Source organism: Schistocerca piceifrons, chromosome X, assembly GCF_021461385.2.
Source record: "Schistocerca piceifrons isolate TAMUIC-IGC-003096 chromosome X, iqSchPice1.1, whole genome shotgun sequence".
Lineage (NCBI taxonomy): Eukaryota > Metazoa > Arthropoda > Insecta > Orthoptera > Acrididae > Schistocerca > Schistocerca piceifrons.
The window spans coordinates 929,587,074-929,613,335 of NC_060149.1; the positions used below are offsets into that span (position 1 = coordinate 929,587,074).

General features: G+C 40.2%; 1 protein-coding gene across 3 annotated transcripts in view; it reads left to right on the forward strand.

Moving 5' to 3' along the window:
* The window catches only part of LOC124723218 (protein transport protein Sec16A-like), a 228,572-nt gene that overhangs the window by 26,010 nt on the left and 176,300 nt on the right, over positions 1-26,262 (forward strand). For all 3 annotated transcript variants that reach the window (XM_047248405.1, XM_047248404.1, XM_047248406.1), the window contains exons 3-5: positions 12,423-12,775; positions 13,075-14,740; positions 22,765-23,113. In XM_047248405.1, coding sequence (XP_047104361.1) covers positions 12,423-12,775; positions 13,075-14,740; positions 22,765-23,113 — 2,368 coding nt within the window. The remainder of the gene's footprint in view (positions 1-12,422; positions 12,776-13,074; positions 14,741-22,764; positions 23,114-26,262) is intronic.

The window sequence follows — 26,262 nt, forward strand, 5'->3', positions numbered from 1 at the left end:
TCCAGCGCACGTTTGTCTTTCAATTATTCATATGATTTTAAACACAGCCCTGTTGGTTTTTGAACACATTCTAAGTTGATTTCTGAATTAATCATAAGTTGATTTTTGTATGCGTGCGTATTGTATGTCGTGTCTCTGCCAGGGGAATCCTCGCAGCATCTAGAAATAAACTTTCCTACAGACAAAAGGGGATGGGGCTATACGAGCTGAGTGGAATTAAGCCGAATGGATAAATGCTGATGATTGTTTGTCTGTGTAGTTGACCAGGTTTGCAAATAATCAGCATTGTTATAATTACTAGTGAAATCCACAGATTTAGACTACCAGAGTGGAAATAAATGACTAATAGGAATAACAGGTAAGAAAGATTACGTATTATCTTCTCGGTGCATCCAAGAAAACGAAATTTTTACGGAAAAATTTTGGTCAGATCGCTACACTAGTAAGGGCCAGTTGTACAGTCCCTGGCTAGCAGCTGCAGAAGTTTCTATTCTGGGAGCAGCGCGGAAAACGCGGTGTACGAACATGTAATACCACCTAACCGGAGAATAATCGTGGCATAACTAAACCAGTGATTCTGGCAGGGTTAGTGAACTTAACCAGAGAATAAGTTTTGACAATGACAGGAATAGTTACAGAATTAGTGATGACAAGATTGTTTGTTAGAACAAGGATGGAGAAGCAACGGGAACCTCGCACAAATTATGGAAGAATATGGCGATTCCAAATTTATATAAAAATTTTGTACTGCTATTATTTGATCCCGTGCTTGAGAAACTGGAGCATATGAATGAAATGTGAAACTGTTTCCTAACGTAAAGCTTTTTGCTTGTAGTAGGCCTAATAGGCATCTGATATTGGTACTTCATGAATTATATTATGTCATGTTATAAAAAATGACCATTTGTGCCAAGACAATCTCATTTATTTGTGTGTTACAATTGCTGCGAGATTAGGTGCCACTATCTAGTATTGCCCTGGTTTGGAAATATCGTAGATGTGTGGCTGATGTGCAGAGCAGTCTGAGTTATAGTGGAGAGCTGGGTAGTCTCCACATGACTTGTGTTTACATTTAGTGATTTTGCTGTTTTCTCTTCATTTACTGCTCTCACGTCAAATGAAAAGAAAATGGATTCACATAATTACGGAAGGCTAAAATATGTTATTAGTTTCAGATTTTATTTTATTTCCATCTTTTGGACAGTCAAGCATTAATTGCCTTGCAGAACAATGAAGTTATTTTTGTAGATTTGGTAAAAGAATTTGGCTTTTATTAATTCTTCTTGCTTAAGCAGTCAATTTATTCGAAACAAAGTGTTTAATTCCACACTATTGGCTAGTTTAAACTGTGTGTTGCATTTCAAGTACATGTTTTCATCTTCTAACACTTGTAGCATTATGCCATAATAAAGAACCATACATGAGATAATACAGTACTGGTACTCCAAGAAAATTTACATTCCAAAAACCACATTGAAAAGCTTAATATCAGGTTGAGGCCTACTTCATCAGGAATCTGCATGTACAAATGTGCACTTTACACCGAATTATGCATTTTAGTATGGTTCACGAAATTCCGATGCTCTTGGAGTATCCTCTGATCTCTAGTTTCTTTTATGACATAATGTAAAATCTTTTAATGCTTTACACGTACGAACATACGGGCTTCCTGTGTCATCGTAGCTGTGCAAGTGTGGTGATACATGTTATCTGACGCTCTCTGCCGACTGCTGAAATGAACCTATTCCTAACAGGTAACGAGAAATTATTGTGAATGGTGGTTTGAAAAGCATTGCTTTCAAAGTAAATTTCCTTGTATGAAAGTTGAAATGTGTGTGAGAATGTACAATGAATTTCTTAAATTACAGAGCATTTCTTATTGAAAAGTCAACTCTTTGATGATGAGCCGTTTAGATGAATTTTGAGCCTAGGAGATCAGACATTTATGTCATTATTAAAAATTTTACTGGCACATTTGTGTGATATATCTTAAAGTGTAACACAAGCAAGAAAGATCAACATTATATGTGAAAGCTTAGATTCTCTTGCAGCTTATTAATCTTTGAGACTAATATTATATGTGAAAGCTTTACTTTTCTTGTAGCAACACTGTATATATTAATTTAAACCATTAACTTTTCATGTTTGTGTGTTGGCACTACTTAACAGTGGTGTTGCTATTGGCTGACTATATCATGTGTCCTATGCTCTGAATATCCGCTGTCATCGGCTTGCGAGGTCACGTGACATGAGCTATGACTTGCTTACTAAAGCGCGTCACAATTTCGATTTCAATGCTTTGGAAAGTAACATGCGGTGTTTGTTAGAATTCGAATTTATACTTTTGTAATACAAAAATACACAGCATACATGTTGCTACACATCAAAGATCTTTCCAAAACGTGCTTTTCCCCCCGAGTTTCATTTTCTAAAGTGCTGAGAAATTCTACGCCGGTGTATAAAACAATAACTATTCAAAGGATTGATATGTTTTACAGTTCCGAGGGTAAGTATACTGTCACTTAACACGGAAAAAGTGTATTTTCGCCTGGAAGAAAGTATATTTTTAACCGGGAAATCCAGGAAAAATCTGGGAATTTTTTTTTCCTTGTCCGCATATACACCCTGTTCATCTCCTTTAATTAACATTTCTATATTTTTACATATTGACACATAAGGTTTAATTTAGCTTCAGTAACACCATTCCAGGTCATTGTTGTTAGCTAGTTATGTGTCCTCCAATCTTCTACATAATAAATTATTTGCTACCCCCTGTAAACAAACTATAGGAAGTTTCCTTTGGCACTTCACCTTTCACAGTGACCATTGTGTCAATCCACTTTTTGCTGGTCCAGGTCAAACTGCCAACCCCTTCCTTCAAACCGATTCTCACACCTCATGCCTCTCACCACAGTTCTCACTTCCCCTTCACTCTGAGCCCCAACCCTAGCTTAATCCTGACTGTGCCAGCTGCTTTCCTGCTCCCGTACCCCAGGACACATTCTTGGGCTCTTCCCTTTTTTGACAGAGATATGCTCCCGTTGGTCACTTGGTTTCCTTCTACCCCACCATCTCATCTACTCCTCCCAGATGAATGTCCTGTTATAACTGTGGCTTGGAAATCACCCACTACAACTTTTAATCAGAAAGTAACACTTGGCAGCTGCCAATACACATCCTTTCAGTGTTAGCAAATTGCCCCAGAGTTCCCAAAGCTGCTATAGTTCCATAACAAATTCAGAAGAGGCACTGGCATCACGGCAGACATTGCTGAGAACAGAACAGCTTTGCTGTATTGGCATTCCGAGGGCAGGTGTTCCCATGTGCAAAATAAGCTGGCCTTGCGGCTTGCAGAGACATAGCACGGTATGCACCATTCCCATTCTTTTGCCAGAGATGATTATGTGGAGAGAACATTCTCATTGCTGTCAAGGTAGAAAGTTTCCCAATTTAACCGAAGTGTGACCGGAATGGAACTTACTGATGATGGTCAAAATAAATGTTGCATATTGCTGAAACTTTAATATTGAATGTTGCAATCCAGAAATAAGTTAAGATGTCAACACATTGATTTCTTTGTAAAGTAATTCTAGCAGAAACAGTCCAGGTTTTTGCCATGAGGAGAGGGCACTATTTGGGGTCTGTGACAAACATATCACCTGTAAATGTAGCAGTACCTGTGCTGTGTGTCATTATGAGGCTTGTGTTGCTTAAGGATGGTTTGGACAACAATGACATGCGATCAGAGGCTCCATATAGTCACTCTAATGGAGCAGGGAATGAGACAGGTGAAAGTTGCAGTGAATGTCAGTGATTTCTCTAGAATCTGGAACAAATTTCTAGTGGTAGGATCAGTTGAAGAACATGTGTGCAGGACTGATATCTGAGTGCAGTTGTCAACAAAGAACTCCCAGTAATAGTCCTCTAAACTGGGTTCAGACAGGTGCCAGTGTTGCATGGTCACGAAACAAGGCTCCAGCCTTTGCAGCTTTCCATGCTGCATGTCTGTCCTTGTGCTGTTCTGCTGAAGGACTGGTATCCTTCATGCTCTGCACACATGGAACTTCCGAGGCCACCTGCCCCATTTCCTCCAGGAATTTCTGAAAGACAGAGTTGTTAAGGCACTTGTTGGTCCAGTCTAGTCAGACACCTTTATCCAGGAGAACATGATGCCTCAAGACTCCATCCTGAGCATCATCCTCTTTGTTATAGCCATTAAACCTATTACGACCTGTCTCCCACCAGGCATCTCTAGCTCCCTTTTGGTCGACGACTTTGCAGTCTATTGCAATTTTCCACAGACTTGTCTCCTTGAGTGGAGTCTTCAGCAATGTCTCAATTGTGTCTATTCATGGAGCGTCGACAATGGCTTTTACTTTTCCACTGACAAAGCCATTTGTATGAATTTCTGGTGGCACTGTGGGTTTCTTCCACCGTCTTTACATCTTGGGCCTGTTGTTCTTCCATTCGCCGAGACTAAAAAATTCCTGGGGTTCATGCTTGATAGGAAACATTCTTTGTTTTACCACATGTCTTGCCTGGCAGCCTGCTGCACCCAGTCCCTCAGTGTCCTACGTGGTACTTCCTGGGGAGCGGATTGGATGACCTCTCTCCATTTGTACTGATCCTTTGTCCATTCAAAACTAGACAATGGGTGTTCATTCATCTGCATGTCTGCTCATCTTAATAAAATCCACCATTGTGGAATATGTTTGGCTGCTGGAGCTTTTTATACTAGCCTTGTTGAGAGTCTCTAAGCAGAAGCTGCTGAACTACCAGTGTCATACCAGCGTGACGTTCTCCTCAGCAGATTAAATTTGTGACTGCTAAATGTGCACTGAAAATATAGTGAGAGGGGGGGGAATGTTATGACCGTCTTTTTCGGTACTGGTTCACTTTGCTGTAATCATTCACCCGCAGTTTCTGTTCAGCCAGGCTACTGTTAAAGTTTCAACTCATTGCTGTCATCTATCAATTTCTTAGTTTTCATGGCTGGAAATCATTTGTAAGTGTCTTCGTGTTGAGTATGTGTTCATCCTGCCCAGCTGTCTGCCTAGTGCCCAAATGATAGCACTTTGCTCAGCACCCATATTACCTTCAAACTACCCTAGATCCAATTTGCTGCGGTGGATTTTGTTTTAGCCCCATTGTACCTTCGTTGTAATTCCATGTGCCTCCTCCCCCCCCCCCCCCCTCTCTCCTCCCCTCACTGTCCTCTTAGGTGTGTACACATTCCCCAAGCCATGTTAGACTATTTTAAGTGCCTAAAATCTCAGTTGTCACTATTGTTTCCTGACTTAGCTTCCATCAAATCCATCAGCAAAGCTAAGGTCCTGAAATCAGTAATACTGATGTGCTTTCATATGTTCTAAAGGCCGGGAATGATACTATACCAGAGTCCTGTATTGGCTTTGCAGTGGAACTGGTGGCTTTTGCTAGAGGCCTCCATTTGATCAAGAAGAAAACTGACAACCAATTTGTGGAATTCTGTGATTATATGAGCAGTCTGCAGGCTATTGACCTATGTTACATTTACCAGCAGACAGTATATCCGCTATCCATGACCTTCTATGTGACCTCGGCTGTATTGCGCCTTCAGTCATTTTCCTCTAGATCTTGAGTCATTTGGGTATCCCAGTCAATGAACTAGTTGACTGTTTAATCAACGAAGCAGCTACATGGCCAACATTGGTAATGGGGATACTGGGCACTGATTTGGGAGCACAGATGAGACTGGCGATTCATCCCAACTGGAGTAGGGGAGCTACACCTTCCTCCAACAAACTGCATACCAGCAATAAACCCACTCCTTTGTGGCCATTCACCTACCATTTGTCCTGAAAGGAGTCCATTGTCTTATGCCGACATCATATTTGTCATGATTTTAGCCTTTCCTTCTGTGCAGTAACCCCCCCCCCCCCCCCCCCTTTCCACCTTCCCATGTGTTTTGCCGATGGTGGCCCACATCCTTGTGGTCTCCCCCTTCCAAACCCTGCCCTTTCTGCACTTTGATGAAAGGGTGGCTGGACAGGTTTTATGCTTTCTCCATGTGAGAGAGGCTTTTGTGCTGTCTGTAGGTGATACCATGCAGTGTTGGTTTTTTGCCCTGAATGTGGGCTTTGAAAGTTCTGTCTGTGAGGTATGAGATGTATTACTCCGGGGGTGATTGCAGTATTGTTTATTTTATGTATAAGGACATTATTGCAGAAATGGTTGAAAGCTTTCAAATACCTAGAAAAGCAGGCACTGTGGTTTGTAGGAGTGGTTTGGTACATCGTATCCTTGGCAAAAAAATCAGAAAAAAATCATCAAACAGGCATTCAATTGTAGTGGGTGTTAAATTCATAAGCACGAAAAGCCCAAAATGTTAACATTTAAAATAAGACGAGTAATAGACATTACATGAGTAAGTAGAACTGGCTTCGTATTTTCCATGGAGAAAGTCGTCTAATGGGTCTTACTTAAAGTGGACTTCAACAACATCAGGGCAAAGAAGCTAAAAATCCTGTGAGATTTGAACTTCAGTCTTGATGATAAAATTCTGAGGTACAAGTAAAGAACAAACAGATTTAGTCTTTATTGCAGAGCAAGTAATTTTAATATTTAATGTATTGGGTGTTACATACTACATCATTCTTATGAATTCTGGACTCATTTACATTCTGAACTGTAACTGAGGATTTTTTCAACATTAACGTTATTGATTAGGTGTTCTAGAAGAAACAAAATTACATTTTTCAAAGTTCTGAGAGCAATAAAGTTGTATTAAACCTCTTTTTCTGAGACATCAATATTTTTGCAAAACTCATAAAATCTCTTCCTCCTATCATTTTAATATTTGGCATAACTAATTTAGCCATTATATTACTTAATTTTATGTAGGAAACATCATTTTCTTTTGGATTAAATAATGTTTTATCACATTCACGAGATAGCAGAAACATTATTTTCACATCACTTTCTTCATCCACAGCACTTTCGCTTACACAAATGTATTTATATTACTTAAATTCTTTAAATTATCTTTGCTACTTTCAGCAGCAATGTGAACTAAAACAAACAATCCTTCATTCTCTTCTTCCCCCCTTTACTTTGCCTGACTCTTCTTCACAATCAGAGTAGACTTGGTTGTAGTGAAGCCTTGTACTTGCACTTAGTTGTCCAACTTCCAGAGCAAAAATACCCTCTTTCTTGTCTTCTTACTGAGATAGTTTTAGATATGAATAAATGCGTCCAGCTGTACAAGCTGAAGTGATGCCAGCCCTGTGTATGTGGCATGAAGCACATATGGTCCCATCTTTCCTCAAATGCCAACTCTTTTGCAAGAGTTTTCACTTTGTCGGCATATATAATTTTGATACTTTCCACATGCTTCTTAATGTAAGTGTGGAAAGCATCTGCTGATGAAACAATAATTATTCTAGAATTCACAGCCGTCCAAAAACACTGCACTTTACATTACCACCAATCCCATCCCAAGCTCCTTTGGCACGACAGCTGGCAAAGAAATACCACTCCATTTCTACACCATATTCACATGTCATACGGCAGATGTTTGACAGAACAGATTTATTTTTGAACTGTCGTGCACAGTTGTCACTAAAAATTGTAAGATGATTGACTGTAGGTACTTCCGTCTTTATTGCTGTGACAATTTCAGCAAAATAAAGCACCTACAGAATACTTATTGTGAGACAGGTCATTACTAACAGTAACATAAGGTTTGAAAGTACTTTCATATAACCTTAAATGACAAGTGAAGATGGAAATTATATTATGACTCCAGAGAGCAGATTCTCTCCAGGGAGCTCATGGCTCTTTCATGAGGTTGCGTGGCGCACATGGAGCCCCAAGCTATTGTGGCCCACTCTTCCCTCTTCCTTCCTGGGCTGTTATTTCCCATCCCCCGCCCCAAGGACCACGCTCCTCCTCCTCCTCCTCCTCCTCCTCTTCCTCTTCCCCCTCTTTCCCCCCTCTCGGTGTTATTACTTATGTCGACCTGGCTATCCACATGGTTTCTTGTATTCCTTCAGATTTTTGTTCCTGTTGCCGTTTCTTTTTCGCCTTTCCTTTTTCCCATTTTTTGGTTACCCTTTGGGGATTGACCTCCACTTTTAAGCTTTCTGTCCATATTGTGAGCCATCTGGGGAAAACCTCCCTCTCTACAATCTGTGGTGTAGATTCCTCTACCCAACCCCCTTCCTTCCCCACCATAGCCCCCCCCCCCCTACTCCCCACCCGCCACCCCAATAGGTCACCAGCACATGTAGCCAGCCAGTGTTGTGGGACTGTTATATACCCATCTGGCTGAGCTCCCTCACAATGCTTCTATGCCTATGAGTGGTTGCTTGTCATTCTGGAGCACTGGAACTTCCGGCAACAGCCGCTGTGCCGGATGGCCCTTGCTGTGGCTTGGTGGGGTTCACAGGGAGAGCCCCTGATCGGAGTGAGTGGTGTCAATGTGGATGCTTTGTGTATGAAACACATTAAGCTCCAAAAAACATAGCCACTCTTCTATGTTGTCAATGAATCATTTAATGCCATCATTATGACCCTGTTCCCTTCCCTGGCTACATGCGGGGAGGAGAGCCAGGCTCGCCGATTTGTTGAGAAATAACTTTCCCTGCTACCTTGTATGTGGTGAAGTGAAGTCTCTTGGTAATATGTAGTCAGGTTTGCTATTACTCAAAACTTCTTATGCTGCTCAATCTGCAGCCCTTCATGCTTGTGACCATCTTGGTGACATCTTTGGGTCCATTACCCCTCATCAGCCTTTGAATATGGTTCAGGGAGCCATTTCATAGAGACCTCATCCTCCAAACTGATGAGCAACTCCAGGCCAATCAGGAACAATGGGGTGTTCATTTAGTTTGGTGTGTTCAGAAAGGTTGTAAGGATGGTTGGATAGATACCAGCACCTTTACTCTGGCATTTGAAGGAGATACCCTCCTGGAAAAGGTCAAGATTATGTGTTATTGGTATGATGTGAAGCTGTATGTTCCAGCACCCATGAGGTTTTTGCAATGTTTGTCTTCCCACTGCCATTGTGTGGAGAATCCTCTCTGTGGTGAATGTGAACACCCGCTTCATGAGGGGAGTATCTGTGTTTCTCTGCCCATGTGTATTAATTGTCACAATCGTCTCTTTCCATGCTCACCAGATTGCCTGGTTTATAAGAAGGAAAAGGAGGTACAGGAGTGTAAGTCCCTTGATCATTTATCCTATACTGAAACTCATCATAAATATGATCATGTTCACCCTGTGTCGATGACACGTAACTTTGCCTCTATATGTCCTTTCCCCCCCCTTCCTCCTCCTTAGCCAGTCCCAACCCCTTCTCCTCTCCCCCTCCCCTGCAGTTCCCACAGCCTCCCCTGTTGGTGTCACTCCCCCTACCCAACCAGAGAAGTGTCCACCCCCCCCCTCCCCCACCCCCTTCCTCTTTTGGTGCCTGCCAGTGATGAAGTTCCCTCCTAGGACCCAGGACTCATCTCCCCGGTGTCTCCCAGGTTGAAGGCCTGCAACAACTCGCTTGGCCAAAGAACCTACAGTCCGTGCTCCTGAAGGCCACCCACTCTGTCTCAGGTCCAGATTTTGCAAAAGCCTGCTGTCTCTCCTTGCCCTGCTCTCCTGGACCTATGAAAGAGGAGAAGGAGAAGAAGAAGAAGAAGAAGAGACACAAGTCTCAGGACAACCCCCCCCCCCCCCCTGTGCACCTGGAGGTGCCGTCTTCCACCTCACAACCCGAGTCTGACATCCTATTTATGGATGTGATCCAGTCCTTGTTGGCGATGGATGGTGACTCAGCAGCATGATTGGCTCCAACTCATTCACCTCCCATTTGGATCCCCGTTCTGTGCTTATTGCTTATTCAATGGAACTGTAACGGGTACTACCATAAGTTAATGGAGTTGCAATCCCTTATTTCCTTTACTCAGCAACTTGTACCTTTCTCCAGGAATCTCATTTTACTGATGTCCACTCGCAAATCCTTCATGGAGTCTGTGAATTCTGCCAGACCTCGTCGGCACTTTGAGGGCTTCCAGCGGCGTTTGCGCGTTGGACCATACAGATGTCAGTATGTGGATTCCCCCTTCATAGCACACTGGAAGCAGTTGCCGTCTAGGTCCACTTGTATTCTGTAGTCATGATTTTCCATCTCTAAATCTCTATCTCCCTCATAACAGCCCACCTACACCCACTGACCTAAATGCCCTCTTTCAGCAAGTTCCCCCTCACTCTCCCCCACCCCGGGGACTTGGCACTCTTAAGTGGGTTCATGCTTGGCTACCATGGGGCCCCAGGCTTCACAGCTACTTTTCCCTTCTGTTCTGCGCGTCTATCCTCTTGCTATTCTTTTTCCCCTCCCTTGGGGAACATGTCTTGGGTGTTACTGGGAATGTTCATCACTGACATAAGAACAGTCTCACCACTATTTTTTGTTCCCTTTTCCTTTCATTGTTTACCTTCTCCTCTCCTTCCTCCGCTTCAGCATTTGAGGTTCCTCTTTTTCTTCTTCCTCCCTGTGCGCTCCTGTAGGCCAGCCCACACGTCTGATGCATAACACGTGACTGGGTAATGCCTAATTCCCAGCCCCGGGTCAACAGGTAGGGTTCATACGTCCCCCTTAGTACAGGCCAGTCCCAGGGAGAGATGATTGCACGAGCGGCTACATTCCCAAATTGCTGATTGGTCACTCTGTCAGGTGTTCGGGAGGTGTGAACAATCACCTAAGGCGGGTGCACCCCCTTATGAAGGGGGTCCCCAATTGGAAGGAGTGCACCATCAGAGATGCTGGCAATCATGGGGGTTTTTCTCACAGTGAGCCTATCACCTTCGCTATCAATGTCTACAAAACATAAACAGAATGATGCTAACGATTCAAAGACCCTTCCAGTTGCCCCATGGTTCCTCGTGGTTTCACTTGCTGAAGATGTTCAGTCTTTCACAATGATAAATCTGGTTATTGTTCAGAAAGGTGCTGATGCAATTGCTGGCCCTGTCAAATCCTGCTCTCATTTATGGAATGGCACTTTGCTTTTGGAGACTTCTTTTGATTCTCAAGCACGACAACTGATTGCCGCTTGACTTCTCCATGGCTATCCTGTTTGTGTCAAGGCCCATAGAACTCTGAATTCTTCCTATGGTGTTATTTACACTAGGCTGCTTGATGGTGTGACCGAGGCCAAAATCCAAATGTACCTCTCTGATCAGGGTGTCATTGCCATCCATCGGGTGATGAAAAAGGTAGATTCCTCCTTATTGCCCAAACACACTCTTTCACTCACCTTTGATAGAGTGGTGCTTCCATCCAACGTCAAAGCAGGCTATGAAGTTATCACAGCCTTTTTTTTTTAATTTTTATTTGCATGTCAAGTTCTATGAAGCTCACATACCATTTACCTGTGCGCAGTGTTTTGCTGTGGAGCATAAAGGCAAATTTCATGCTGATTTTCCACTCGGCTGTGTTTATTGTTTACGTATCCGCCTGCTTAGCTGGATGGTAACGTGCTCGCCTCCCATGCCAGCGGGCCCGGGTTCAATTCCCGGCCAGGTTGGAGATTTTCTAGGCTCAGGACTGGGTGTTGTGTACTCATCATCATTTCATCCTCATCACCGGTGCGCAAGTCGCCCAGTGTGGCACCAAATGAAACAAGACTTGCACTTGGCGGCTGAACTTTCCCAAATAGGGGCCTCCCGGCCAATGATGCCATACGCTCATTTCCATTGTTACATTATTTGCAGTTGATTTAAACGTTTTACAGATTCATCTCCAGGCACTTCTGTGTAGTTACCAAAATAAAATGTATCTTGAAGCTGTGTAGTATTTCAACAACTGTACTGAAGTGCCTTCAGATGAGGCCCTAAAAGACTTATAGCAAATAAAGTAAACAGCCAAAACACCTGAGTAGAAAATTAGTACAAAAATAGCTTTTGTGCACTATAGCAAAATAAATCACAGCTGAAGCCCCAATATTGTGTTGCAGAACTGACAAGATGGCAATTGTTCTGTGGTCACCTCTGTATCAGACAGAGATGTTTCATTTTGCATCACCAATTGGAGCACGTTAGATATAGATATGTTGAAAGCTGGCAAAATCAGAGACTACAATGTACAATAATTTGTGAAAAGTATCTTTCAGAAATGAAAACAATTTAAATATATTGTGAATGTGTAGTTTCTTATTTCGAAATGTCAAAACAGTGGAACACATAAATAAAGTCTTCAATGTACCAGTTAATATTTTCATAATATTAAGTAAGAGTTGCAAGAAGACCCCAAGCGTAACACTGTTATAACAGTATAAAATATGTATTATCAGACTGCCAGTCTATTTTAAAAAATAAAAAAAGTAAGTAAAGAAGTACACACACAAAAATGATCTACTCTTAATAATATAAAGTGCATGTGTTTTATACAGGTGTGGGAGAACAGAACTGAGTATCAGGCCCCATCACAGAATTTCTACAATTCATATGGAGCACCATATAACATAAAAACAAGTCAGCAACCTCACCACTCAGAAGTATCTGGTCCCCCATCTTGGGACTGGGATGCAGCACAGATTAACCACCAACAGTTCCAACAGCCAGTGGCATACCACCACCAGCAGCAACAGCAACACCATCATCATCATCAACAGCAACAACACCAACAGCAGCAGCAGCAACACCACCACCACCACCACCCTGAACATCATCAGCAACACCATCAACAGTCTCACAGTTTTCAGCATCAGCAACAACAGTATCACCAGTATGCAGGATATTCACAGTGAGTATTATTCATGAATGTGGGTGCTACTGTCAGGGTCTACACCTCAAAACACAGTTTCTCATTTGTGTTGATTTGGAGAAAATGATTGTTTGAGAGTGTATTGTGTTACTTACACAGATAGTAGAATGTTTTCTGGAAGAAGAAAATCTTAGAATGTGTTTTCAATATGCTAATATTTTCCATTATGAATTTACAAAATAGTAAATGAGTTAATATGATAACACTTTTTATGCGTATGTAACTCTTTGTACTGTCTTGACATTTTGCATTTTGATGTATGATATATTGTTTTCCAGAGATGCCAATCAAGATCCTTGGAACTGGGGCTGGGATGACTCCTCTAATTATACAGAACCACAGAACAATAATAGGGGCAATAGCAGCAGTCCTGGCAACAATAACAGTAATCCAGATCATACTTGGAATTGGTCTGTTGAAGGAGCATCAATGTATCAGAGTAGTTTGACACAAGTTGACAGTAATGCCTCAAATGCATCTGCTTTATCACTGACAAGTTCATTCAGTGATACGTCCCAGTCATTGGCTCAAGTGAATAACAGAAGTGAAAATCTGAAGAACAATGCAAGTACTTATCATGCAGAGCAAACACCTAGCACTGCTAGTGTCACAAGTGGTGATAATAGTACTGGCACGAATTTCTCTAGTGTTACACCTTCATTAAGTGATACAGATGTAAAAAATACATTTGTAGACACAAATGTTAACAACACAGATCATAATGCGACACGTGTTACAGAAAAATCAGATTATGCAAGAACTGATCAAATTACTAGTGTACATCAAGGTGTGTTAGGTACAGATAAAGTGACAGATATTTGGCGGAGTGAATTACCGGATAGTATGTCATCTGTAGACAACCATTACAAAGAAAGTGTTTCAGGCCAATCTACCTGGACTACAGATGTGGGAGGAAAAGACCAACCGAGTGACGTCATTAGTAATGATATTAGAAATGGTGAATGTAATGATTCAGTTGCAGTAAGGAGTACACAAATGCAAGACCATAAAGAAGCTATGCCACAGGCAAATGATTTAGAAAATGTTGCAGCAATGGCAGATAGTGTGAAACATACAGTGTGTGCAAATGATGTGCAGCAGTGTGATGGTAGCAGCTCTGCAAATGTACAAGTAGCAGAAGAGTGTGTTCACAACCAGAGAGTAGAAGGTATTATACAGCCCAGAGATTCCAGTGTGCCTGCTGATATTACAGACACAGGAGAAAGATCTAAGGATAATTCAAACAGTATTGCAGAAGCAAAGGAACATGTTGCTTCTTTATTGGCTCAAGATGAAACCAAGATTGTGTCTGTGCTAGAGCCAGAAAGAAGTAGGAGTTTTTCAGATACTAATTCAGTAGATAATAAGCAAGAGGACATTGTTCAGATTGATTCAGATTTGGCTACTGTTAACTTGGAAGCAAATGAAAATAGGATTGAGACAGAATGTCATGCACCTGCAGGTATTGGTACAAATGTTTTAGATATATCTGATGTGAACTGTACTCAAGGCAATGGGGATGTTGAGAATGTGGAAATAGTACCTCCTGAAACAGACTTCCAATCACGGACAGTATATGGAAATGTTGAAGGGACAGTTACAACTGTCTCACAAAATGTAGGTTCGAAGACTAATCCCTATTCTGCAAATAAAGCACTGAACCGCAAACATCATAATGCATATCAGTCAAAACCAACAGTTGATGCTGCCACAAACAGAGGCTATACATTACCTGCAGGTTCTTCAGAAGCAAATGGTAAGACTGATCCAAAAAGTCTTGCTGTCAGGACTAGAAGAACTGTAGATGACACAGAGGACACTGTCAATCTTGAGACAGTGCCTGATAACAAAGAACGTCCAGATTTTGTGGAAATGCAACAGTCTGTCCTAGAACGGAAATCGGTGTCTCCCATGCCAAGACTTCACACTGTACCAGTCGGACAGGTGTGTATCCAGTTTTGATGCTTTGGTGCTAGTAATTGATCTTTTTCCTCATCAGTTGCAGTTTCTATGTCTTACTTTCACAGGATTGTACATACATTCCCATTCTTATCCTCCTTTCTGAATGTACTCTCTCTCTCTCTCTCTCTCTCTCTCTCTCTCTCTCTCTCTGTGTGTGTGTGTGTGTGTGTGTGTGTGTGTGTGTGTGTGTGTGTGTGTGTGTGGTGTTTGCATTTGCCTTTTCCGTGCATGCTTACATGCTTATGAAAATACAGAAATATGTGAACATGGGGTAATTACTGATTGATAACTGTCCAGCTGTTCTCTAAATCACTATTCAAATGTGGTTGACATTTGAAGACTTAAATCCAAATGAAGTAAATATATCATAATCCTTTATTGAGGGAGAGATGTGCCCATGGTAAAAATGGAATAAAATTTTGTGAAATCAATGCAGCAGTACAATTTACTAAAAACAAATGAAAATTTGTGGTGGACTGGGACCCAAACCCGTGTTTCGTGCGTGCTTTCTGGGAGTGGTCACCTTAACTGCTTTGGCTGTCCGAGCACATTTCATGGACAGATCCAAACTTCCATACGTCCCCATGTCTGCTTGCCATAGTGCTCACACAGTTATGTGATTCCCACATGGGGAGAGATTTATTTAGTTTTCTTGTCAGACTACCTTGGTTTTGGCATGAAATACATTAGTGCAGTGTCTGTAAAATTTGATGCAGTGTTCCTTCATGCATGCATGCATATTTTATTTAATGTAACCGGATGCCCGTCCTATTACCACAGTCATTGGTTGCTTAATGGAGAAAAGTTGTGTGTGTGCCATTTGTCTGTGAATTCCTGCCACTTGTCTGTGAATTCCGTAAACTGTGGTCTGTGTTTAATTGTATTTTAACTTCTTGTTTATTGTATTTTTTGAGTATTTGCCTAAAGAAGTGTGGGAAACCTCATAAAAACCACACTGAGGCTGTCCGTTTTACAAGCCATGATTGGTGAAATTCCATGCAGATCCAATGTGGGTCTAGCTCAATTTACTGTGTTACAAGCTAGCACACTGCAGAATCCATTGATGGTTTTGTTCTGTACACTGACTTAATGCTCCTGCTCGTTAGTGTGGTAACGAACAGGTGCATTAAGTCAGTGTACAGAACAAAACCATCAATTTAGTTGATCGGTGATGATTCTGGCACCAAAATGGAAGAAGACACGGGGAGAACCAATATAATGAATTCCATGTCCTGAAACAGTTTTACTGCAGAATATTTGTATGGGGTTCCTCCAATCAGTTATCACCGCAATTCCAAAACTGCAGATGTGAAGTTAAGTGAATGCATATTAGAAACTCAGTTAAAATCACTTAGCAGAAGAAAAGCTACTGGACCTAATGATATCCCTATACAATTTTGTACCCGATTATGTGAAAGAATTTGCTCCCCTTTTAGCAGCTGTGTGTCTTAAGATGCTGGAGCATCAAAGGGTTTTCAGCCGCTGGGAAAAGGCGCACACTGAAACCTTTTCGAGACATGTTGTCACAGACATGTAGTCATTATAGGACTATGTTGCTGGTGTCAGTCTATGGAAAACTGTGGAACACGTGTTTTGCTTGTGAGTTAGGACCTTTTCGGAGAATGAAAATCTCCTATGTAGGAATTATCAGGGATTCTGCAAACAAAAATCTTGTTAAACTCTGCTGTGTCTGTTTATCCATCGGTCCAGTGGGCCGGAGATAATGGTGCCCAAGTTGATGCTGTGTTCCTTTGTTTCCAGAAGGCATTCAGTACAGTTTTGCACTGTTGCTTACTGAACAAAATTCAAGTTTATTGAATTTCAAACCAGTTTTGTGCCAGGATTCAGGATTTTGTAGCAAATAGGATTCAGCACATCAATTTCAACAAAGTTAAAGCGTGAGAAATCAATTTCAACAGAGTTAAAGTGTGAGATAAAAAAGAAGATAAGTTACAGTGCTAGGAAATTGTACCAAAATTTAGGAAGATCCATTGAGGATCGACACTTGTTTATTGCAAGGATTGGCGGTTGACCCTCAGTGTAAATAAATGTAAAGTTTTGCACATAAATAGGCAGAAAGACAAATTACAGCTATATTTCACTATTGACATAAATCCCAAGAAATATTGACAGCTGTAAAAAATTCAGGAGTATCGATCCCTGTGAAATTAGTTATAAGAAAACCAGGTGCTAGGCTGAGAATCTTAAGGAAATGTAATTCACCATCATAATAAGTAGCTTGGTCAACTGATTTTGTAGTCTTGCTCATTAGTCTCAGATCAATTTGTCTGTGGATTAAGCGAGGAGACAGAGAGGGATGATGTGGGTCGCAGGTTAGTTTAATAGACGCAAAAATGTTGTGAAGATGCTCGTCAGCTCCAGAGAGGTGTGCATCACAGAGAGGTCTTTTTTAAACTTACTATAGTAGATGTTCCAAAAAGTCAGGTGACTTTTTCCTTCCTCCCATATACGTATCGTGTAATGATCAAGAGAGAAAAAATTGAAGATATTTAAGTTCGTACAAATGCTTGACGTCAGTTGTTCTTCCCGTGCACCATTTGTGCACGGAACAGGAAAGGGGCTACTAGAAGTACCCTCAGCCGCACACTGTGACGTACATCTACATACGTACTATACAAGCGACTGTGGAGGTACACTGTACCACTGCTAGTCATTGCCTTTCCTGTTCCACTTTGAACGTGGGAAAAATGCCTATATGCTTCTGTATGAGCCGTAATTTCTCTTATCTTTGTGTTCCTTGTGTGAAATGTATTTTGGCAGCAGCAGAATTGTTTTGCAGTCAACTTCAAATGATGTTATCTAAATTTTCTCAGTAGTGTTTTGTGAAAAGAACATTTTCTTTCCTCTGGTGATTCCCATTTGAGATCACAAAGCATCGCTGTAATACTCTCGTGTTGATCGAACCTAACCTACTACTAACAAATCTACCAGCACACCCCTGAATAATTTCGATGTCTTCCTTTAATTTGAGCTAGTGAGGATCTCGAACACTTGAGCGACACTTAAAAATAGGTTGCAGTAATGTTCTATGCACAGTTTCCTTTACTGACGAGCTAGACTTCTGTACTGTCCATACACGCTCATTCCATTTTGTATCACTTTGCAGTGTTACACTTAGATATTTAATTGATGTGGCCGTGATGAGCAGCACCACTAATGCTGTATTTAAAAATCACAGGATTATTTTTCCTACTCATCTGCATTAATGTACCTTTTCTACATTTAGTACGAGCTGCCATTCGTGACGCCAACTAGAAATTGTGTCAGAGTCTATCTTGTATCCCCATACAGTCACTTGACCACGACACTTTCCTGTATACTGCAGCATCGTCAGCAAACAGCTGCAGATTGCTGCTCAACCTATCTGTCAGATCATTTATGTATATGGAGAACAGAGCAGTCCTATCACACTTCCCTGGAGCACTGTTGATGATTCTCATGTCTGTGATGAGCACTCTCTGTCAAGGACAATATACTGAGTTCTAGTATGTGAAAAGCCTTTAAGCCACAATTATATCTGGGACCCAGTTCTGTATACTCAGACCTTCATTAGTAGTCTGTTGTGAGACACCATGTGAAAATGATTTCTAGAATTCTAGGAATATGGAATCTACTTGTTGCTCTACATTGCTTGTAGAGTATAGCTATAGAGCTAGAAACTGTGCTGATAAGAAACAAGTCATTCAGTGATCAGAAAGGGGTCTGGTTGGAAAGTTTTGATGAGATTGAAAAAAATTTGCTCCTTTATGGTTTTTGGGAGACTAACTACGAATTTCAAATTTGCCTCCTTGATTTTTCCCCAGATATAATTTTAAAAATGGGAAAGACAAAAAAATCAATTTTTTACTGATGTTTTGCTTACAATTTGGGAAGACAATTTTCGAGTAACGTTATTCGTCACTAACTAAGCAGGACTAAATTCTTTAACATTTTATCCTGATAATGTAATCTTAGAACAATCATGCATTGAAATAATGATATGGAAAGCACTGCTGTCTAAGTCTTAGTCTCCTAGGTGAAAAATGTCAGGAACAGTTCTCAAAAAATGTCAGAAACAATGTCTCAATGGGAATTTGATTACTACATATGTAAAGAGAATCCAGCAAGTCTTGGTACCACAAGAAATCTTCTTCAGAGTTAGAAGGATGTCTTTAAACCATTCAGAGGGCAACTGAAATTGTAACTGACATAGTTCCATGACTTCACTAATGCACTATACCAATCACTAGACTATTTTCTGAAAGGACACCAGGAGCTTGTTCCTTATACTCTCTGCACTTTGATTGATACTTTTGCCTTAGAAAAATTGTAGGCACATTGACAAAGAAAGAAATGTCAACCACTATTGCACACTAGATTAATGAGTGATGTAAGACCAAACTCATTTCTTTGGCCATTGCAGATAGGTTTCTCATTACTTATTAGAAGGAGGAGGTCGAGAAAAAGACCCCCAGAAGATACTTCTCATGTTGAAATTTCGTACAACTTCCAGTGAAGCTTTATGCTTTGAGTATCAGCCATCAAGAATCTATCCTTTAAAGTTCATGGGCAACATTTCTCTGAATTTATTTATGACAATATGTATTTTAATACTCAGTTACTTGATGGGTACAACACATTTCATGTGATGGGTATCACCCCAAGTTGTGTATTGGTTCCAAATCAGAATATTCGTCGAGTAAAAGAAATACCATCAGCACAATGTGTGGAAACTTGTCAAGCTTTTCAGCTACAACATTTTGATCACAATGATGATATCAGATTACCTGCAATTAAGATAAAAGATCATCGTAATATTTATTAGTGTTCAGTACTTCTTATTCCATTTTCTTGTGGGTTTATAGTAAAATCAAAGGTGTAACAGGCTCTGAGGTTAAAAGGGTTTTTGGAGAAAGCTTCTCAAGATATCTTTTATGAAATAACATTTTTAGGTTGCCAGCCATTTATAAACACTTCTCCTATTTACTATAAAACCATCTTCACAGCTTTGTTATAGGCAGTGGAAGAGACTGAAGAATTACATTAAAAAATGTGCAGTAATATATGATCTGCTGTTGTATATGAAAATTCACAAGTAAATACTGAAATTCCAAATTTCATAAGACTCTGTAGATACCATCTTTTAGACCTTTCATAGAATAAATAGGTTTTAAAATGAAAGGAGGTGACCTGAAAGAAATGTTTGCCAACAGTTATGCCTTTTCCGGCCGAGGAGAGGACTAGATTTTCTAGGCTGCCTCAAGGATAAAAAAACATGAACAACTTTGATTTAAATATTAATCTTCTGTTACATCAACCATCTTTTATATGTAACAAATAATGTTATTTGCATCTAACTTTCATACAACTTCCACCACTTCATTACCTTTCAGAAAATTTCATTTATTTATTTTTGTAATAGTGCATTGGAACTCAAACCAGTAAAATAAGTGGTTCGGTAAGACAAAGTATCTTTCATTGCATAAATAATGTAAGTGATGATAAAAATTATAATTTTCAGATATAAGTGAGAGATCACTGACTACTGTTATTTCCTGAGCACTTGCTGCAGAATGATCAATTGGCCAAAAATACATTAAGATCCAACTTGTAGAGAATTTAATCTCTCATAATTTTGTATAGAATGATTGTGCTTGACAGGTGCATCATTCTAAAGTTGGGAGCAAAAACTCAGAAAAACTAAAATTTTTGAAATTTTTTAAATATTTATTTTGAAAATCTGAATTGACAAAGTTTGAAATTGTAATCGGCACCCTAAAAAAACACAAATAAAAAAATTTTGACACCATCTCCAAAACTTTCCAGGCAAAAATCACAATTTATCTGGACTAGTAATTAAGGAGAGTGAAAAGAAATATAGAATGATATGCTAAATATCATTCATTATTTCTCTGCATTTATCAGCATTGAGGTGTTAGGAGGAACTTGAGGAAACGGGGGACCCGTGTGCAAAGATGCTGTACTTGAACAGCTTTGTTCTTGTAACTGCACAAGGAAAGATCCTGTAGGTAGTGGCAGCGTCTGTCATGTGACATTACTTGTGAAATAAGCACACCCCCTTTTTTCCTCTGAGAGATTTACTGAATTATTTGAAAATTTCAGACTAACCATGTTTAGTTGTACACAAATTATCCAAATGAATTTTAATCATTAGAGCTCTTAACTGTCCAGTAACGTAATACATGCCTTAAATTAACTAGTTGGAATCAGGGTATACATAGAGAAATTATCCATTTTGGTGGACATAATTATCTTACAACTAAGTTATCATTTTAGATACACATTGTATTGATGAAGATACTGGGGTCAAATTGAACCTGATAGCAAAGAGATAACAGTATAAATGTAACAGAATATTTTAATCACATTCTAATAAGAAATGTGATCATTGTTAGCTGCGACACATTCCTGGTAGTTGAAGAAACTATTCCACTTGACACCTATATTCATTGCTGTTCAAGAGAAGTTTCTGTAAGGTTCGTGTAGATTGACAAGCCAAGTAGGCATTGGCCTAAAGAATTCCATATGTGTTCAGTTGATTTAATGCTGATAACCTCACTGATCATTCAGTTATTCTGATGCTTTCCTCAGCATATTGACCTCTTTGACATGCTCGCCATGGCAGGACATAATTGTGTTGGAGGATAATTTGTTTTGCATCCTTGCGTGAATTGTGACATAGTGAACCATGATTTTATTTGCATAAATGTCGTCATTGTCCCACATTAGAGGATATGAACTCCAGGTCCTAAGAGAGATGTCATGCTATAAAAGCATAACTACACCTTCATACCAATGCCTTTGGTTGATGAAGGCTGGGTAGATAGTAATTCTTATTGTACACTGATCTAAAGAAAGCCACTGTGACAGTACTGTTTGGAGACATTCTGGCAACAACAACTTATTATGTTACAAAAGTTTCAAATTAAATCTAATTCTGAAAGGAAACTATCATTGGAATCTAGGTATCAGCCCACAGTATGTTCATTTTACCAAAACATAGTTTTATGCTCTTGTTCTCCATGTCACATGCTGTCTGTTCTCCGATGCACCACCTGTCGTTACATACCACGTATGTTCTTGTTCTATAGTAATCACTTCCTTGTGTTTAGTTACTGTGATATGAAATATATTGTGATGGTTGTCTTTGTCTTGGTATCAGCTTGCTTGTTGCACTATCACGGGACTCTTTGTTTCCCCTTAAAACTTACATGCTGCTTTGAATTTTTGGTAAGTGATCTTTCTGCAAGCAATGCATTGTTTCTTGTCTACACTTTATGTAACATAGCATGTTTAACTCATTCTTGTAAAGTGTTTCAAGTAACATCTGCAATTTTAGATATTTCTTCTTGCTGCTCCTTTCAGACAGGAGCTAGTCATTCCAAAGTACCATAGATGATCTCCCTATCCTAAGTGTGTCTTGATGCCACCTCACTTCTGCTGGCTGTGATGCATGGTATCTTCCTGTGGCTGGATCTTGTTTTGCCAAATAAGATTCAATTTCACCTTCCGATACCTTTTCAGGTAATTGTTTAGTATCTCTCTTAAGGCTCTCGTATGTGCATATGGTACATTACACCACAGCTGTTCAAGAGACACTTGGTGTCACACTGATTATTTTAAACTCTGTCCATTCCACTGGATTTTGGTAATGTTGACTAGCGTAAGTTTTGACTATAACCCAAATATGCTCATTTGATGGGTTGTTAGCACACACTTGAAAATGGCTACACAGCCTAAACTGTACGACAGTGAAGAATGTAAAAAAAGGATATTTCAGTCTGAGTAACGACAAACTTCTTTAGGTGCAATACATAATGATGTTCAGAAGTGTTTAATGTAGTAGCTGTTCTGTTTTTAGATAAAATACACACTTATCTCTCACTTGAGTGTTAGTTATACTTAAAAGTATCACCAGGCCCTTTCCTGCAGTTTCATGTCTGAACATTTGTTATTAGCTATGCTAAGATAAATATTTCTGACAGGATGCTGCAGCACGCGCCCCCTCGACTTGGGGTCACGGACAACAACCACACGGGACTTACTACAGTCCTGAGAATCAAGAGGTGGCTCCAGTCTCTGGATCGAGAGCACCTGGGCCAGATCGTGATCAGTACTTGGAAACTGGACAGTTATCAGAAGAAACTCCTACACCTCCACCTGGTCTGCACAGAATGATCCCAGGAGAGGGTGGTGCTCCACCTCCCGGTCTCCGCCGCATGGTGCCGGGGGAGTGCAGTAGCCCAGACACTTCAGTGCAGAGTACCTCGGCCACTGAGGCTAGAGTTGTCACTGGTGTTGCTCGTGATGACAACTTACAGTTGCCCGTACAGTGTGAGTAAAACCTTAATTTACATGAGGGAATATAACCCATTAGATGTAATGATGGAGGAGTATTGTTAGCTGTATTTCAGTAATTGTGTTTCCCAATACAAGAAATCACTAACATAACATAAAAAAACTGAAAATTTATATTTTAGTAATATTTCATGGATACTTCTTTGTGTACATGATATTTCTGTGCTCCTAAACCTACTAAATCTTAGTGTAAAATAGATTTTTTTTAAAAAGCTGAGTTATAGAAAGAAAACTTATTTATCTGATCACCGCATTGTTTTAGAAATAACCAAAATCTGACTTCGTTCCATAGCTCTCTAACTCTCATTGTGACTTCAGTATCTGAGTGGCTGATTCCCTCTCATCCCTCTCTTCTTTTTTTTATGTTAATTGTCAGCCAGCCATATGTATCTGGAGAAAAATTTGTGTCTTTCATCCAGCAAATTTTCATTTAACAAAGCAGTATTTACTTTGCAAGTGCCACAATCCCCACCACAATCTGTTTTAACCAGCTAGGCACGCCGTGACAATTTCAGGTCTTTCATATTGGCTCTTTCCTTCTACTGCAGTATTCTTTCATCTTTTCACTGTTTGTTATCCAAACCAGTTCACAACAGTTCTTGTGTAGCTTCTGCCATGTAATCCTTGTAAATTTAAGACTTTTCTTGTGCAAATATTGCTCTCTGCTGCTTAACAAACTATGTATATTCAGGAAGGGTGCTGATAACCATGCTGTTGAAAGCCCTAAAACAACAACAACCACCACCACCACCACCACCACCACCACCACCACCACCTGTCTTGACAGGTTATAGGTAAAACTACTTGACACACAGTGTTCATTTTTGTTTGCTAAGTGGAGTATGAAAGTCTTGCTGTAGTATTGCTGGTGCTCAGGCAAAAAGAAAGTTCGGAAAAGTGAAAGCCTTTCTTATTGTCAAAATACTCTTTAATGAGGTATCGTGTCCTCACTTTTATCATGAAATGTCAAACAAAAATGGCGTTCTTGATAAAATACCCAAAAGTGAAATATACGGTGACAGCAGAATAATTGTAAAAAGTTATTTGGGATCATCAGACTGTGTGATACAAAAGTAGTCTTCTATCTTCACTACATTTTGGTAACACAACCTCTATCCTGTTTTTTTCCTTAACCAACCCAATGTCTTGTTTTTCTTTTTAATGAAAATAAAATGGACACCGTAGGGGAAAAGTATAAAAACTTGCAACCACAGCGCACTGTCGTTGTTTATTACATGTCTCTCTCTGTTCAAAAGCATTTTTTCAATCATAACCACAGTTCATGTAAATTGACTGTGTTTTATGTGCCAATCTTTTTACCAAGGAGAAAACTATTCCTCAGTTGAAACTAGTAGTAGCAGCAGCAGCAGCAGCAGCAGCAGCAGCAGCAGCAGCAGCAGCTTTACTCATCCGTAGATCTCTTTTTATTAGGATATAAGACATGTCAAAGTATTTACAAGTTTAGACGAATTTAAATGTAAGCTAATTTGTGTACACATACATTTATGACTTCTAGTGAGAGACGATCATTAGATTTACTCCTGGTATACAATACGTTTTTTACAAATAACTTATCAAATAATGTAATTCCACACTGTTCACTCATATCTCACTATCAGTTTTTACACACACTGTACACACATTGTTTCATAACACTTCACTCACTACACACACACACACACACACACACACACACACACACACACTGGTGATCTCTGGGCAATTTTCTGTACTGCAGCTTCCCATTTGTTGAGCTCAGAAAGAGGAAGAGGTGTTAGTATTGTGCTATGCATAGCTTAGGGGTATGTTTTTGTAGAAAAGGAAAAAAGAAGGAAAAAAACAGTGCAAAAGTGTTACGTGGAATGTAGGATGTTTTATAATCATTATCATCATTTATTTGTATATTATATTTTTTTACGAAATCCCTACTCTGCTTTATCAGAGTAATCCTTCAATGTACAAAATGTATTGCATAACAGGTACTTTTTAGCTGCCTTTTTAAATAAGTGTATTTTTGCAATTTCCTTAATCTCTTTTGCTAATTTATTGTACAGTTTTATTCCTTGGTAGAAAATGCTGTTTTGAGTTTTATATTTATTTTTCCTTGGTAAATGTAAGTTGAGTCTAGCTCTTGTTTCTGTTATTTTTGATGTGTACAACTGACTGGTAAATGTATTCACACAGAGCAGTTAAAGTCCCCAGTTTCTTGAACAAATCTTTACAATGAGCTTGACTACTGTGTTTGGTTATTATTCTTATGGCTCTTTTCTGGAGTTTGAAAATTGTGTTCATATTTTGTGCATTTGTTCCCCAAAAAAGAATGCCATAGCTAAGAACTGAGTGTACGTATGAATAGAGTGTAACTAAAAGACACTGCATGTTACACACTTAGGATTGTAAGGGCATAGCATGCTGATGACATTCTGTTGGCAAGTATCTTTGTGTGATCACACCACTTCAACTGAGACTCAATATTCACTCCTAGAAATTTTGCATTTGTTACACAGTCTATAGAGGTGCCATCTACATTTAATTTAACATCGTCATATTCCCACTTCTCCCCCTGCGGCTCCGGGGGTTAGAATAGGCCCGAGGTATTCCTGCCTGTCGTAAGAGGCGACTAAAAGGAGTCCCTCCCCCTCAAGGGGGTAGTTAGCGCCTGCGTCCGGAGACGGACGGTTCCACGACCTATATTTGCGGTCTTTTTGGTTTTTCACTTCTTCTCGTTTCTTCCTTCCTTTGGTTGGTTCCTTTCTTTGTTCTTCTCCATCTCACTGTCTTCCTTACTCTTCTCCTTGCCTTCTTCTCCTTGCCTTCTCTGGTCTCTGCCTCGGCGTTTGAGACAGTCTGTCCTCTCTCTCTTCTTTTTCCTCTTCTTCCTTCCTCCCTGTGCGCGCCTGAGGGCCGACCCACGCGTAGCCGGTGACAGGGTAACGCGGAATTCCCCAACCTGGGTAGACAAGTAAGGCACGCACGTACCCCCTGGTAAAGGCCAGGCCCAGGGAGGGGTGATTGCCTGAGCTGATACCTTCTGACCATGCCGATTGGTCCCTCCGTCTGTTTCTCGGGAGGTGTGACCTGAGGTGTAAATATTCACCTAAGGTGGGAGTGCCCTCTGAGAGGGA